General features: G+C 50.5%; 5 protein-coding genes across 5 annotated transcripts; 3 read left to right on the top strand and 2 right to left on the bottom strand.

Moving 5' to 3' along the window:
* Nucleotides 1-729: 729 nt before the first annotated feature.
* On the top strand, nt 730-1725 carry COCMIDRAFT_8816 (uncharacterized protein; the record flags this gene model as incomplete). Its single annotated transcript, XM_007693809.1, has 2 exons — nt 730-894; nt 949-1725. 2 exons carry the CDS (start codon nt 730-732, stop codon nt 1723-1725), a joined length of 942 nt encoding a protein of 313 aa, XP_007691999.1.
* A 173-nt stretch (nt 1726-1898) lies between these two features.
* COCMIDRAFT_8817 (uncharacterized protein) lies at nt 1899-4722 on the bottom strand (the record flags this gene model as incomplete). Its single annotated transcript, XM_007693810.1, has 3 exons — nt 1899-4458; nt 4518-4604; nt 4661-4722. The coding sequence occupies 3 exons, from the start codon at nt 4720-4722 to the stop codon at nt 1899-1901; spliced, it is 2709 nt and encodes a 902-aa protein (XP_007692000.1).
* A 550-nt stretch (nt 4723-5272) lies between these two features.
* COCMIDRAFT_106080 (uncharacterized protein) lies at nt 5273-6899 on the top strand (the record flags this gene model as incomplete). Its single annotated transcript, XM_007693816.1, has 3 exons — nt 5273-5783; nt 5835-6659; nt 6712-6899. The coding sequence occupies 3 exons, from the start codon at nt 5273-5275 to the stop codon at nt 6897-6899; spliced, it is 1524 nt and encodes a 507-aa protein (XP_007692006.1).
* A 4088-nt stretch (nt 6900-10987) lies between these two features.
* COCMIDRAFT_106113 (uncharacterized protein) lies at nt 10988-12903 on the top strand (the record flags this gene model as incomplete). The annotated part of the gene is made up of 3 exons (XM_007693817.1): nt 10988-11449; nt 11501-11734; nt 11785-12903. 3 exons carry the CDS (start codon nt 10988-10990, stop codon nt 12901-12903), a joined length of 1815 nt encoding a protein of 604 aa, XP_007692007.1.
* Nucleotides 12904-13318: 415 nt separating this feature from the next.
* COCMIDRAFT_106079 (uncharacterized protein) lies at nt 13319-14307 on the bottom strand (the record flags this gene model as incomplete). The annotated part of the gene is made up of 4 exons (XM_007693818.1): nt 13319-13410; nt 13480-13930; nt 13993-14202; nt 14275-14307. 4 exons carry the CDS (start codon nt 14305-14307, stop codon nt 13319-13321), a joined length of 786 nt encoding a protein of 261 aa, XP_007692008.1.
* Nucleotides 14308-14508: the final 201 nt, after the last annotated feature.

Here is a 14508-nt window from a genome sequence, read left to right on the forward strand (position 1 = left end):
CCCTCGGTTACATCCATAACTCTTTTCCATAAGAATCGCCAGGCAACTCTCACGGCGCTAACCCAATCCTACTCGCCCTAACCCGGATCGAGCCAGAGAAGTATTAGCACTCCAAACCCCGTGTAACAAGAGGTATTATAATAAGCTAAACGCTCTTTAGTTAAGATCCTTAATAGAATCTTAGTTAACTTAAGGTACCTAATAAGGCCACGCCTTATTAGTCTAATAGTTACTTAGGTAACTACTTATAGATAGATAGCCACGTAGCTTAGAAGCTTAGCTCTCTATCGAATACAACCTCTTATATACCAAGCGATTGCTCCCTAGAGCGCAGCCCCTTACAATTATAGCTTAATTGCGCAGATAGTCGCGTTAGTTTGCGTAGGGCGTTCAGCTTACTGATCTTTCCAGCTTACTGATCCCGCACGTTACTAAAAAAAAACCTATTTAATAGCTATGTTAGTAGTATCTAGAGCTGAACAGGTAGGTAGAGCCGAGATTACCAATCGGAGACAAGTAGTAGCCGAGATTACCAATCGAAGAGAAGTAGTAGTCGTCTCTACCCTGATAGTAAGATTAGTGACAATCTATTGCTGACCTTACATCTCGCGCGACATGGGTCCTTTCATAACAAGTATGTATTGCCGACCTTGCTGTCAAAACTTAACTTAAGTAACAGTTCAGTCCTGATTGCCTCTTGAGCCTGAACGCGCAGTACCCCGCACAAGGATGTCGCTCCGCACCACTCCGGAGACCCGCTTTGATAGCTTGAACGTCTACACCACTTCATACAAGAAGATTGGCGACCATGAAATCGAAGTCAATGTCCTTGCTCCCAAAGGCATCTCGCCCGGGAAGCATCCGTTGATGGTCAAATGGCACGGCGGAGGTCTAGTAAGTAGCCTGACGAGGTTATAGTCTTACCATCTACTTACCGTGTGTCCTCAGACCACAGGAACAGCACTGTACACCCCATGGTTTTCTGCTTTTATGGTCCCACTAATCATACGCAACAAGGCGATCGCCATTGTTCCAAACTACCGGCTGACTCCAGAGCACACTGGCGACGAAATTCTCGAAGACATTGCTTCCCTGGGAGGCTGGCTTACATCTTCGTTGCCCGCATACCTTGCATCCAAAGACTCTTCAATCGAGCCCGACCTTTCCAGGATCCTAGTAACCGGCGATTCTGCCGGCGGCTGGATGGCGCTTCAGTCGGTCCTTTCTCTACCAGAAAAGACATTCCGTGCTTGTTTCATCCAGTATCCCATGGTAAACGCCATTCCTTACTCTCCAGACGATACCATCTTGGGTGGCCCTTTCCCACCAAAGAAGGACCTGGACGATTTCCTTGCAACTATGAAACCGGGTGACATTGTCAGTGCAGCTATCCCGCCTGCTCGCAGCCAAATCATGCCCCTGCTACTTGCATACGGGCGCTGGGATGAATTCTTTGGCACTGGGCTGCATCTCATGCCAGATACGCGCATCGATACTGCAAAGTCTTTCGTTCCAACATACATTGTGCATGGTAAGGACGATACTATTGTGCCTATCATATGGACGGAGAAGTTTGTAGATAGAGCGAGGAGATTGTTCCCGGACACGAGATTTGACTTCGTTACGCGGCCCGGTGAACATGGTTTCGATGATTCAATCTATAAAGAGGATGAGCCGTGGCTTGCGGAGATGATCAAGAACATTGAGAAGGACTGGCTAGAATGATTTGTAGCTATATTTTACACTATATGATGTGTAGAGGGAGCGATAGCTACTACTGCAATCAATAAGGAAGGTAATACTACCACTTCGACGTAAGCCGCTTAGTGTCGACGGTATAGGCGAGGGAAGATAAGAATTACGGAAATGGAATCTGTTATTTTCTTCTACATCAAGTACTATTTCCGCCAGCCTTGAACAAAATCATGGGCCCAATCGATGACTCCGGCCTTCCAATCACCCAATGACTCTTCGATCAACCTTTCCCATCTCATCGCAGCCTCATCCTCCCCCTGGATTCCATCCGTACCTCTCTCAAGACCCAAGCGCTCTTGGACTTTCTTCACACTACCTTCTCTCTCAACCTTGATATCGGGGATGTTGGCTCCTTGCATAAGAGCAAAGAGGTTAAGAATCAGGTTCGAAGATTTGCGCAAAGTGGACCACGCCGTATACGAGTATTGCTTGAACGCGGAGTAGTTGGGATGCTGAACTCCGCCCATGCCTTCAATCATTTCGTGAGAGAGCTTCATGGCTGGGGCAAATGGCTTGGGGTCGCGACCGAGAATGTACCCAAAGTCGACATGGAAAAAGGCACCCGAAGGAGCGAGCAGCAGATTGTCTAGATGGCGATCACCAACCCCGAGAATATAGGTAATCACGCAGTACCCGGCGCAGGATTTGATGTACGTGTCCATTGCTTCTTTTCTTACGCCTAACGGAGCGTTGTCATCGGGATTGTTGGCGCGCAGGTAGGCGAGGAGACTGCCTCTGTACTTTTGCCATGCCGCAGCGATCGACATGCTCGGTACAAACTGGAATGCTCCGGCTGATGACGAAGTTGCAAGGATGCGATAAGGAGTAAGTTTCAAGTCGAGATTTTCCTTGCGGAGCAATCGATCCATGAGAGTGATGATTTGGATGACGAGTTGATCTTGGCGGAGGTCGTCACCGGTTTTAAAGATGATGGGGTAGGGTGTCCCGGTGGTAGTCTTGAATGATAGCACCATGGGAAGTAATGACGACTTCAGGACATTGCAATCCTCGGTAGATATACCGGTAATGAGTATCGACGGATCGAGAGGTAGAGGTAAAGGGTCAAAACTTGTAAGCTCGTTTTTGGGGTCTGCGATAGCTTTCTTGAGACGCGCAATCTTCGAAGGCCGGTCACCACCGCCAAAGCGCACGTCTTTTGATATTTTAGCCAGGATGGTGAGTAGCTCACCTTGGCGTTGGAAGGTTTTGCGTATACTGATGCCTTCTGGCGTTTTTTCCAGCTCAACCATAAAGTCATACTCGACTTTTGCGAATAGATCACGATGCTCGGGGGCTTGATCAGCACTAAGGTCGCTAATCTCAACCATGAGATACCAATGTAAGAAATTGCCCAAAGTGAAACTGTTAGCAGCACGAGTGACGAGGAAACGTGCAAGTGACGAATCATCTGCCTCGCCTGGTGCCTCGTACTTGAGCGCTTGTACCAACTGTAAGAGATACAACTGGAGTTCTTCATCATCGGCTTTCTTCAAACGCTCGACGGCATAGCTTCGAACAATGGGGTGGTCGAAGTGAGGTCCGAGTAATTCAAGAGCGTCGTCAACATCAATCTCGGCCCACTTTTCGAGCAGTGGTGCTGCTTGCCGAACTTCTCTTGGATTTTTCCAATTGATGCACTTGACAAATTTTGTTAAGGCACGCTTGTCGCGGAGTAAGAAATACCTGAATCTCCAGATATCATCTCGCTCATGCGACGTGATCTCATCAAGGGGGCCCTTGGACAAGACCATGTTCAATTTATCACGGGCATGCACGTTTGGTTTTCGATCGCGGTCCAACGAATCGGTCTGCTGGCTACGCATCAACTCGCGGTGTTTGTCTTCGGCGGGATTGACTCTTCGCCCAACCTCGGGATCATAAATCTTGATGAGCCGTTCTGCGTCCGCGTCGCCGTACCCTACCCCATCAATGTCTATCCCAGGCCCAAAAGCGACTTCTGGCGGCGGGCGTAGCCTTACATCGGCTTCGGCTGGCAATCGAAGGTCGGAGACAGGAGGTGGCGGGTATTCAACGTCGGTGAAGACAATGGCGTGGTCGAAGCGGGGAAATTCGATATCGAGATAGAAGAGTTCTTGTTCTTCGGCTTGTGCAGCGATGTCACTGGTACCATTTACCTTGCTTTGTCGGCTGAGAGCTGCGGCCTCGGCTGTCAGGGCGTCCTTTCGTATTTGCATCATCTTCTTATAGACCAACCCGTCAAGCCAGTTGTTTGTCGGAAGATCTCCCATTTCCTGTTTCTTGAGCAGCCCTTCCAAACGGTCCATCTCGGCAACTTGCTCATTGACTGTGTCCTCGACTACCTCGGCATTCCTGGGTTTCCGCGCGGGTTGTATGACCCAAGGTGTTGAGGTGTTGGTCAGGCCATCGGCTGCCTTGTAGCGGTGTATACGGCAGCGTTGCCTGCCCTTATGTAGCGTGTTGTCGCTGTCGAACAGCGGTATCGTTGTGCCACCGAAAGGAACGGCGTGGAGGTTAGACTGTTTGTCTTCGGCAGGCGACAGATCCCATAGGGTGATGGCTAGCTGGGCAGATGCGGGAAGATTTGCGTACGTAACGGGCAGTTGTAGCCACTCATTCCAGATGCGCGCATTCTTGAATGACTTGTAGGCGGTCTGGACGGGGACAGTAAGGGGCTTGCTGTCGGCCCACACCTGTGCCGTGACGTATAGCTCGAAATGCGGGCTATAGGCCTACTGTTAACCGTATGTCCCTATCGGAGCACCGGGTGAGGGCCGACTCACTTGACTATGGAAGCGCGATGCCTAAGGTCGGGTCGCTTCAACAGCACCGAGTAAGGAACCGGCTGCTGGTTTCCATCCAGACGATCCCTGCATACACCTTCAGCACGCAGGAAACAGGCACTGCGATACGGTCGGACTCCTACATTCGCACATGGACAGATAGCTCGGTCAAGTCAAGAGACGTCGCGAAGTTGAAGGCCTCCATCGTGGGCGGTGGCGAAGCTGCTTGCTACAGCATGCCATGGAGAGGAAGCACGGGCTGGATGCAGGCGGAGAAGGATGGAGCGTGTGGGTTGTATCAGGGACACATGACAAGGCGAGAAGGTGTGAAGGGTGTGAGTGATGCGAACAGTAGTAGTTCATGCGCAGATGGCCGTGTCGTAGTGTCCCAGCGGGGTGGGGGGAACAGGCATGCGTGTGGCTGGTGGTGGGCTTGGTGTGGCTTGAGCACTACCAGCCCGCAGCTACGGGTGGCGGGGCTGCTGCAGTGGCTGTGCGCGCAGGCTTGGCTGACGAATGCGGATGCGCTTAGGTCAGACAAAAGTCACGCTAGGCGTGTGGGCCATAACCGCGTCAGGAAGCACAGGCACAGGCACAGGCACAGGCACAGGCGCAGGCGCAAGAGCAGCATAGGGCTGATAATCACCGTCTCCGCCTCAACACCACACCCATACCCCGCGGTTCTCTTGTCGCTCCCTCGCTGTCTCCAGATTGTGCTGCCCTCCTTCCTGCTTCGTCCGCTGGAGCCCGCTGCAATGGCGCGCCTCAATACCCATCTTTCTGCTACGCCACAAACACGCGCCTCCACTGTCGACTCTCTCTACCGCGACCCCTCCGTAGTGCCCCGAGCAGAACAGAATGGATGCACATCCTCTTACTCAGTCATCAGTCCGACCCGGTCCATAAACTCAGACAAGGAGAACGAATCGCCTGCAACTCGCGATAATACCCCGCGGCGAGGCAAATCAAGGGGCCTGAGGGTCGCGTCAGCGCGTATGCCTACGCCAGACTCAGGCTCGACAGAGGGCAATGGGAGCAAGAGAAGGCGCACAGACAACTACACCATGTCCCGTTCACAAATATATGATGACGAGCAGGATGCGGACCAGGATGACGAAGAGGACGGCATCGACACGCCTTCACAGTCCCATGTTCAGCCTGAGCAGGAGGAAGAGGGCCATCTCAGGTTCTACAACCCTAACCAGGATCCCGAGAAGCGAAGGCGACTGCGTGCGACAATGCGCGACCATCAGCGCATGCTGGATGGTGAGTTCAGCACCGCCTTATCAGCCATATAAACTTGACTGACTAAGACAGACAATCGCGATGATCTCATCAAGGCCCATGATAGTGGCCTCCTCGATGCTCTCAGAACTCAAAATAGTCTCTTTGGCAAAGTGCGCCAAACAGCTGACGCTACCGTCGACTCCCGTTTCTTGGTCAATGCAAGCGACTTAGCAGGCAAGAAACTCAACAATGCCCTGGGCAATTACAGTGCAGGCATCGATCTAGACCAGTTCGTCTCCAAATGTATGTACTTCATGAAATCAGGGGGCTACGTGGCGGGAGATGAGGACGCGCCGACCATGCCAGTGGGTGATGACGAAGATGATGACCCAGACGGTCTTGATTGGGCAATGTTAGGCCGAAGGGCATGTTTTCCCTGCAACAAGCGGCCACCTACTGCCAGTTTTCTTCTTGGCCCATTGTCAGTACAAAAGCGCATTCGATCAGCAACACAGCGGAGAGCTCGGTCCCAACGACAACCAGTCGGTCCTGCAACCCGGCCTCAGGAGATCAAAGAAGGCGATATCCAGCAGAACGAAAACAACAATCTTTCCAATCTTGTCAAGGGCATCCGAAAACGATTAATCGACCATACCAAGCAAGGCGCAGACCGTGTAGAAAGCGAGCTCAGCGAGATACCGGAGAGCGAGATGGACGATGAGTCGCAAAACGCTGCTTTCCGCCGATACAGAATGGCCATGACCACAGATGGAGAGCCTGCTGTGAATTTACTTGATTTCGTCATCAATCCGCATAACTTTGGCCAGACGGTCGAAAATTTATTTTATATCAGTTTCTTGGTGAGAGAAGGCAATGCCAAGATCGTCAAGGATGACAATGGCCTTCCATTACTGGGTAAGAGCAATTGCGCTTGTATTCCCTTCGTATACTTACCCGTTGCGAATAGTACCAGCAGCCCCTCGTGGCGTCTCTGAGCAACGAGAAGACAATGTCCAAAAGCATCAAGCCGTCTTCAGCCTCGACTACCCCACCTGGCGAATGTTCATTGATGCTTATGACATCAAAGAGCCTCTCATACCGCATCGTGAAAGTCAAGAGGCAAATGTCGGGTCAAATGGCTGGTATAATGGATAAACCTTTCTTTGTTGCCTCGCTGTGAGGTGTTGTTCCCTGCTCTTTGGTGCATTCCAGCCGCATAAGGCTCTTGCACGTTGCGACACAGACCTGGCATGTATCCATGCCACCAGCCGTTCTTACGGTTTTGCCTTCTTCCACGGTCTCGTATCTCTCAACGGCCATTGTCTCGCTCCGCATAGATCATTGAACTGATTCCAGGCTAGTGCAGCGCTCGGCCCCATGACTTTCTTTTACCTATGCACAGCCAACCGTGTCTTTGACGTTGTCATCTGTTCTTAGTAGTAGTATTCGATACCCCATTTTTTGCTTCCAAATTTGTCAATCAGCTTGGGAGAATTCCCCGTGTCCTTTTCTCGTCTGTCCCATGTGGTCACTACATCTTCATATCTCCCTGCTCGTAATAAAACTTCATCCGGTGGGTTCCTATCGTGAAGGGCTGAGCCTTGTTTGGCAACAACCGCGCACGGACCAAGACTGCCTAATCGTCATCTCAACCACCCCTTGTCTCACGTAATACTCCTCCTTGAGATTGGACTGTATGTAGGGCTAGGTTGAATTCAACAATCGCTCGTGACTCTGCCTCGTCCATATCAGAGCTCTGGCCAGCACGCTTTGCAAGCATTGATCACAGTCGTCGCATTCGGATGTCCAAGCTGATGTCTCTCATCGGCGATGGTTCACTCAGCTCCGGATCGCCTAGCATCCGCTTTTACGCTACAAGGTGTGTAGCCTCATCCAACAGGATCAGCTGACAATCTTCTGTTTCTATCATTCTGCAGGGATGGACAAATATGGTCACATCTCCTGCTTCGAAGATGGCACTTCATCAAAGCGCGCAATGTTCGCCATCGAATTCGGATTCGGAGGGAACTAAGCATAGTTGGCTCTTTAGAGAAGAGGAAAGCCTCACACAATATCCTTTGCAGGACTGTTAGATTGAAGATCATTGACCCCCTCCAACAATGTAGTCGTGCGCAACCATGTTAAAAATGTCGTACCTGGATCCCAACCCAGGTTCATCTCGTATTTACTGCTCCACCCCCAGATCGGCCCCATCCTCCCCCGACCCAACAACCCGATACATCCTGGAACATGATCGACGAGGCGCGACGAATCCGGCATGTCATCAACAACTCGCTTCCTAAACAAGTTTTGCCTTGGTATCTGGACCGCAGAATCTGGTATTTTTATGATTTCATGCTCCCAAGGATCCATGCGGTTGCTGACGCCGACGCTCTTTCTTTCACCTTCCTCTTCCACGCTGGGCTATTCTTGGGTAGCAAGGACGCGCGCCGTGGTAGGGCCTTTTGGTACCCGTCGTCGTCGTAACATTGGGTGTTATATTAGGCTGGTATACGGTCAGGATGATGAGGGTTTCCGGAAGCATGGAGAAAAGTTAGATTGACGCTAAGATTTTTTACAAACAGCTACTGGGATGGATGGTGCATTGGTGTGCTGACTCTCCCTTACTTCCAAGTTCCTTTTTATGATGCTGTTCCAAGCTCATAATCAGTGAGCCAGGTATGAGAGTACTTTCTGCATTGCTGTCGCTTTATCTCAAAGTGCTTGTGCTGTTCTTTACTTTGAAGTTATCCGTAGAAGGTATGCATACCGAGGCGATGTTGGTTGTCAACATGTGATCTAGGAAACTCTACCAGTTTTGAAGTAATGTCGTTGGCCCTGAATATGGTTTTAGTTCGTGCTGGCGTTGCATTTCATGTTGCAACGTGGAATGAGGGGTTCAGTTTGACTTTCGGATCCAAGGCTGGGGAACTCGGTCAAAGTACATAGTGCTGTGGCTGTAGGAAGTCTTGGGAATCTTTCGAGGCCCGATTGTAGAGATCGATCGGGCTATTCTGACCCCATAGCAGCCTTACAAGGGCCGGACAAGCCAGTGAAATCACGCTCGCTCTGATCTTCGGAGGCCCGGAGGCCCGGGGACATGTCCGAACAACTTTCCCGTTGTCGCCGAGGGTTGATCACGTGCTGTATCATGCTCAGATGCCGTCGAGTTGTCTATTCGTTGAGTAGTGCTTGGGGATTTCCGGAGCTAGTCTTGAATTTGTGCTCGATGTATGCAGGTACGTGCATCCGGGTGGAGCGGAAATCAACCTTTTCTGCCTCGGTAGAGAGATGACGACAAACATCAAGTGAAGTAAGTTTTGACTCACACAAGCGAGGACGCCGCATTTACTATCTACTTCGCCGTCTCTGTTTCACACCAGCTGTCACTCTGCATCATTCATTACATGGATCTGGCGGACAAATAGCGGGCATCGGGAGCAGCGAGTAGCATCCGGTTACAGATGGAAGATCTTGCCACATTCCTACCGCATGTATACACAGTAGTGCGTATATACATATTGCAAACCTGATATGGGCAGGCATTGTGTAGAACATCATGTTCGCGCCACTGAGTCGCGTTGTGACAGTACTAGCATGAATTTGCGCAAGCTTGGAAACATCCCGCTAAATGTTGTTCTTTTCTCCACCGAGCCAAGCTGCTAGCACGGGCACAATCCAAGTATTGGTGCCCATAAAGGGGTCATCGGTTTCAAAGGCTTGGTTGGGAATGGGCTGCTTGGAAGTCAGATCAGTGCGGATCAATCTTAGCCCTACATGCTATTCCTTTACGCCCGTAAGTCTCGCCGCAACTTTGTCAGCACAACGATCGGGCCGCTCGACAAAAGATTACTTACGAGTGAGCTCGATATATGCTGATGGTATTGTCCATTGCTAGAAGAAACCATCGCAATGGTTGATTGGCCACAGAACAGACGTAAGTGTGTGTCCTTGAATCATGATACTTCGAATGTCACTACATACTTGATGTTGTATATTCATCGAATAATTCCAGACAATGGTGAAGAGAATAGAGCGTAGAGAGCCTGGCCGACATCTTGTGGAAAAAGTCGTTCAGTGCCAACATTGTATACAAAAGCCCGAATCAAGGGAAGATAGAGCTTGAAGGTCTCCTCTTTTGCCAAGGTGTTAACGCTTGATGGTTGGGGATCACTCATGATTGCAGAAAGCACTGCTGCTTTGGCTGTGCAACAAAGTTTTCCATTGTGATGCTATACGCTTACTCACCGTCGGGCTCCGTCAGTGCCATTGCGAGCGCTAGTGCGACTGATTGTCAAGCCTGGGCCGCTGTCATTTCTCAGCACCGAGTCGCAATTCAAGTATTTTCCCCAGTCTGAATAACGGCAGCAGGAAGCTTAAGGGAACGTTCAAGGCGATGAGGGTTTCAACAGTGATGATCGTGGCGTGAGTGACAAAGGTGTTGCTTGCTGCGGTTTATTTGGCCTGTACTATAACCAAGTATGCAGCAGCTCTGTGTGAAACAAAGATAGCTCTCTCTTTGCGTGACAGCAGTTGAACCCATGAGGGTCACGAAACGCCACGCGGTCGGAGCCCCAGGGCGTTATTCGCAGACGTTGCCCCGAGATGACTGAGTCAGTTGACCAACTACGAATGAGGGCTGGCGGTTGTTCTCCCGCACATGGGCTGCAGGGCTCAGTGCGCCGGCCAACCGTCACTAGTGCCCGTCGTTGTCAAGTTAGCGTGTTTAGGAATTGGATATACGCCGGCTTACTTCCGCTCTCCTTCTACAAAGACATGTTCGCTCCTAATGGGGTGTTGGCGATCAGTGCCTATTCAGTAAACTACGGCTCAGCAACCCAATCACTTGGTCCTGCTCATTCTCCGATCCATCCACTTCTGGGTGCAATCGCGAATTCAGACTTCGCTTGGCAGGCGGAAGTTGGCTCTCTTGCCCCTTCTGCTCGGGAACCTGAGCCCCTCCGGCTCTATGCTATGTGTTTAGGAGCATTCAATCCGACTTTTTAAACTTTGCGTACTTACGTATTGGCGTCAAGAGGCATAATCGATCGGCGGCTGGCGGAAGAGCCCGCATACACGTGAGCCGTCAGACATCAACTTCCCGTTGGCTATAAGGTAGCGGTGGCGTTCACCTTCATGGTTTCCGTTCCCCAGTGTTTCCCGCATTCCTTGCCGCAACTTTCCTATGGTTTACTCTCGGCTCGTCTCGTATAACTGGATCGTTTCCTTGGTCATTTATTAAAATGGAGATAATGCTCTCTCCTACCGGCACCTACTCCAGCACGGCTGTGCCACTGGAAGATCCACACCCCGAGGTTGAGCTGGCTCCCCCACATCAGTTTGAGCCAATCGTTATTCCTCGTCACATGTCTCCTTTGTCCTCTCCTCCTACCCCAGAAATCACCCGGTTACCCTCTGTACGTTCCAAACTTGGTCCCAGAGCTAGGGCAGATAGCATTGCGACTGATGCTTGTGCCAAACGCGAATCCTACAATCTGACTGGCACCACATTCCTCATCACCAATGATGGAAGAACTCTGAAGCTGCCAGTTGCTTCGGAAAGCGACGCCGATCCCCTCAACTGGAGCAACACAAAGACTGCCGGGGCATTTTTTGCCATCGTCTTTTACTCTGCCGTCTGCTTGACCGCTGCCCAGGCGCCAGCTGTCATGTTGGACAGCATCCAGAACACTTTCGAACATGAGGTTCGGAAGATCTACCTATTTCACAGGGATACTCTATTAACAAACTGGCAGAACATAGCGCCATGGCTGATCAAAGCCCTGGTTACCGGACCCGCTCTTTTCATGGGTATTGGATGTTTTGTTTGGGTGCCACTCTCCATAGGCGTAGGTCGTCGACCGACAGTCTTGATCGCCACCCTAGTCATGTTGATTGCTATACTTGGAGCATCTCAGGCACAAACTTTCGCTCAACTAGTTGTAGCCTCTTGTGTTATTGGTCTTAGTGAAAGTCTGGGTCTTTCTCTGGTCGGTGATACATCTCGGCAATCAGGAGGACTTTTTGCTGACAATATCAGGCATTCCTCATAGTCATCGATCTGACCTACATCAACCAGAGGCCGCGAGCTATTTCGTTTATGTGGTGCGTCGCAGGCTGTTTCGGCACGTCAGGCGTCGCACTGGCTCCAGTTATTGCACACCATGGACGAAATTGGCGCCAGTTCTACTATTACTGGACTATTCCCGCTGTCATCTCACTTTTCGTTACCTTCGCGCTCTACCCCGAAACGTACTTCAAGCGACCAACGGTAGCCTTCAACGGCCTCATATTAATGCAAAGCGCGACCGAGAAGCTAACAATCTACCAAGACCGCGAGGCTGACTCAAGCATCTATCGCGATCTTCCCGAGTACCCAGTCCGTAAAGGGTTTGCTGGTTTCCGTGATCGCGTTGGTCTCTCACGATCCCCCTTTGCATCGTGGAGTTCGGCAGGTCGGTGCTATCTCCAGATGGCTTACTGTGCCTGTAATCCTCTCCTGTTCTGGGTCTTTGTCGCGTCCGGCTTAAACTCAGCAAGCATGATATTCATCGGTGCAACAAACAGTCGCATACTTACATTACCTCCTTACAACCTGTCGCCTGAGGTTGTCGGCACGGTTTATGCCGCGTCTGGCGCAGGAGCACTGATTGGACTTCCTGTGTGTTGGATCGTTATCTGCAATAGTCTCAAGCGACTGTCACAGCGCAATCACGGTGTCCTGGAGGCTGAGCACTACCTCATCGCTTATGTCCTGCCAATCATCGTCGGCGCGTCGAGCTCTCTGCTCTATAGTCTTGCTGTCAACTTTCAATGGCATTGGGGGTTTCTTTACCTGGCCTACGGAGGTCATGGCTTCTCTCTTGTTACTTTAATGACTGCGAACACACTTTGGGTTGCGGAAGCTTTCCCGCGGTGGGCTGCTCCAGCGCTTGCTGTGGTTATTGGAGGCTGCTATTTCATCTCTTTTGCAATGAGCTTTGCTCTTGTCCCTTGGGTCGAGGCCCATGGGTATCTATGGGTTGGTGTTGAGCTCATGATCTTCCAGATTCTCGGTGGGCTTGTTGCGCTGCCCGTCGCGTTCTGGGGCAAAGGTATGCGGCAAGCTATTGCGGGGAGATGGTCCGAAGACCGTAGTGGAGCCTTGCGTCCGCTCTGAAAGTTTCCGTTATAACCCCACTCGATAGGCGATTCAACATATCCTATCCATAAATAATGTTGATGTAATATAAATAATCCATGAAAGTTGCTAAAATGGTGTGCGACTTTAGCAATATACTTCCCAACCCGCTCACCACTGCATCTCTATTTGACTTGGCCACTGCCTCACCTGCTTCCTGACTGAAAAACGGGTTGGCAATATTGAGTGCCTAACTTCCGCAGTCGCGCTAATCAAATGACATGAGCATTTTACATATCGAATGATTTAAGGTATCTCCAAATAAATATATGGGAATTACAAAGAGGCCTCCTAGCGTTGACGAAAATATTTGTAGTCTATTCAGTTCTATTTATAACACATACAAGAGCAAAAATTCACGTTCCTGAAGGCATCTTCCATTCCTGACTGTTAGCTAATACTTTGTTTCTTTTCGCACAAGCGGCTTCAATCCGGGTAGTGCGACAACAATAATGGAGAGCGTCATTTCTACCATGCTTAGGGGGTCTACGAAAAGAAATATGTTAGCTAATCTGCCAGATATCACGATAGAAGGTTGGAAAAGACTGCACTTACAAACGAGGTTCTCCTGTCCAGTACCAACTTTAAGGCAGACGAAACGCACAATACCCGATGCAATAGTCAGAGCACCCAAGGCGAAAGTAAGGGCAACGCCTGTCGAGGACCTTAACACTCCCTTGGCCAAAAGGACAACAGGGACGGCGTAAACAACAAGGTAACACGCCAGGTTGAACGTGAAGTTGAGGATGAAGGGCTCTGGCGCATAGAAGACAGAGCATGCGCCCTCCTCTTGAGACCATTGTACGGAGACCGGGACACCGCAAAAGAAGGTATCGTCAAAGAGAACCGTGACATAGCACGCGACCACGAATGCCGTAGTAGCGAAAAGCATCCTGCGCAATCCAGGATGACCAGCCAGATTAAAGAACGCCCAGTAAAACGCGAGCATGCTCAACTTGGGGAACCCCATACCGACATCGTAAAAGTAGTTTGAAGCGAACGAGATCTGGCGGGAAAAATCAGCGTTAGTCGTGCCACTGAGTCCTTGCGGCAACGGAGGACTCTGACCTTTGATAGTCTCTCAGATGTCTCGTATTCGTCCAGGACGCCCATGCGGAATGTGAGCGTATCACAGATGATCAAACCCAGGGCAACCAGCGCCGACGCAATAAGCAGATAGTCGGACAAGTCGAGGCGCGAATGCAACCGGACCAAACGCGTGTAAATGCGTAAAACAACGAAAATGTAAGCGAAAATCAACAGGATCCATTCTGAGATCTAACACGATTTCATCTGTTAGCCTATGCAGAACATGTATGTAGTATTGTGACTTTGAGATGAGAAATGTACCATGCAATCTTGCCCGGTAATGCGTTTGGCCATTGTTACTCGCGGCGGTAGTGTGACGAATATCGCGTCACGAAGCTGAAAAGGTCAAAAGCCCCCAATGAAGGAGAGAAAGGCGGTTCGCTCGCTTCAGAAGTTGTGAACAAATGGAATCTTATACATGGCATTTGTATATAAGGCACAAAACATTATCAATATTTGCAAAGGGGGGGGAGATAGATTGCACCAGCGCACGTC

This window comes from Bipolaris oryzae, assembly GCF_000523455.1.
Source record: "Bipolaris oryzae ATCC 44560 unplaced genomic scaffold scaffold_183, whole genome shotgun sequence".
Classification (NCBI taxonomy): domain Eukaryota; kingdom Fungi; phylum Ascomycota; class Dothideomycetes; order Pleosporales; family Pleosporaceae; genus Bipolaris; species Bipolaris oryzae.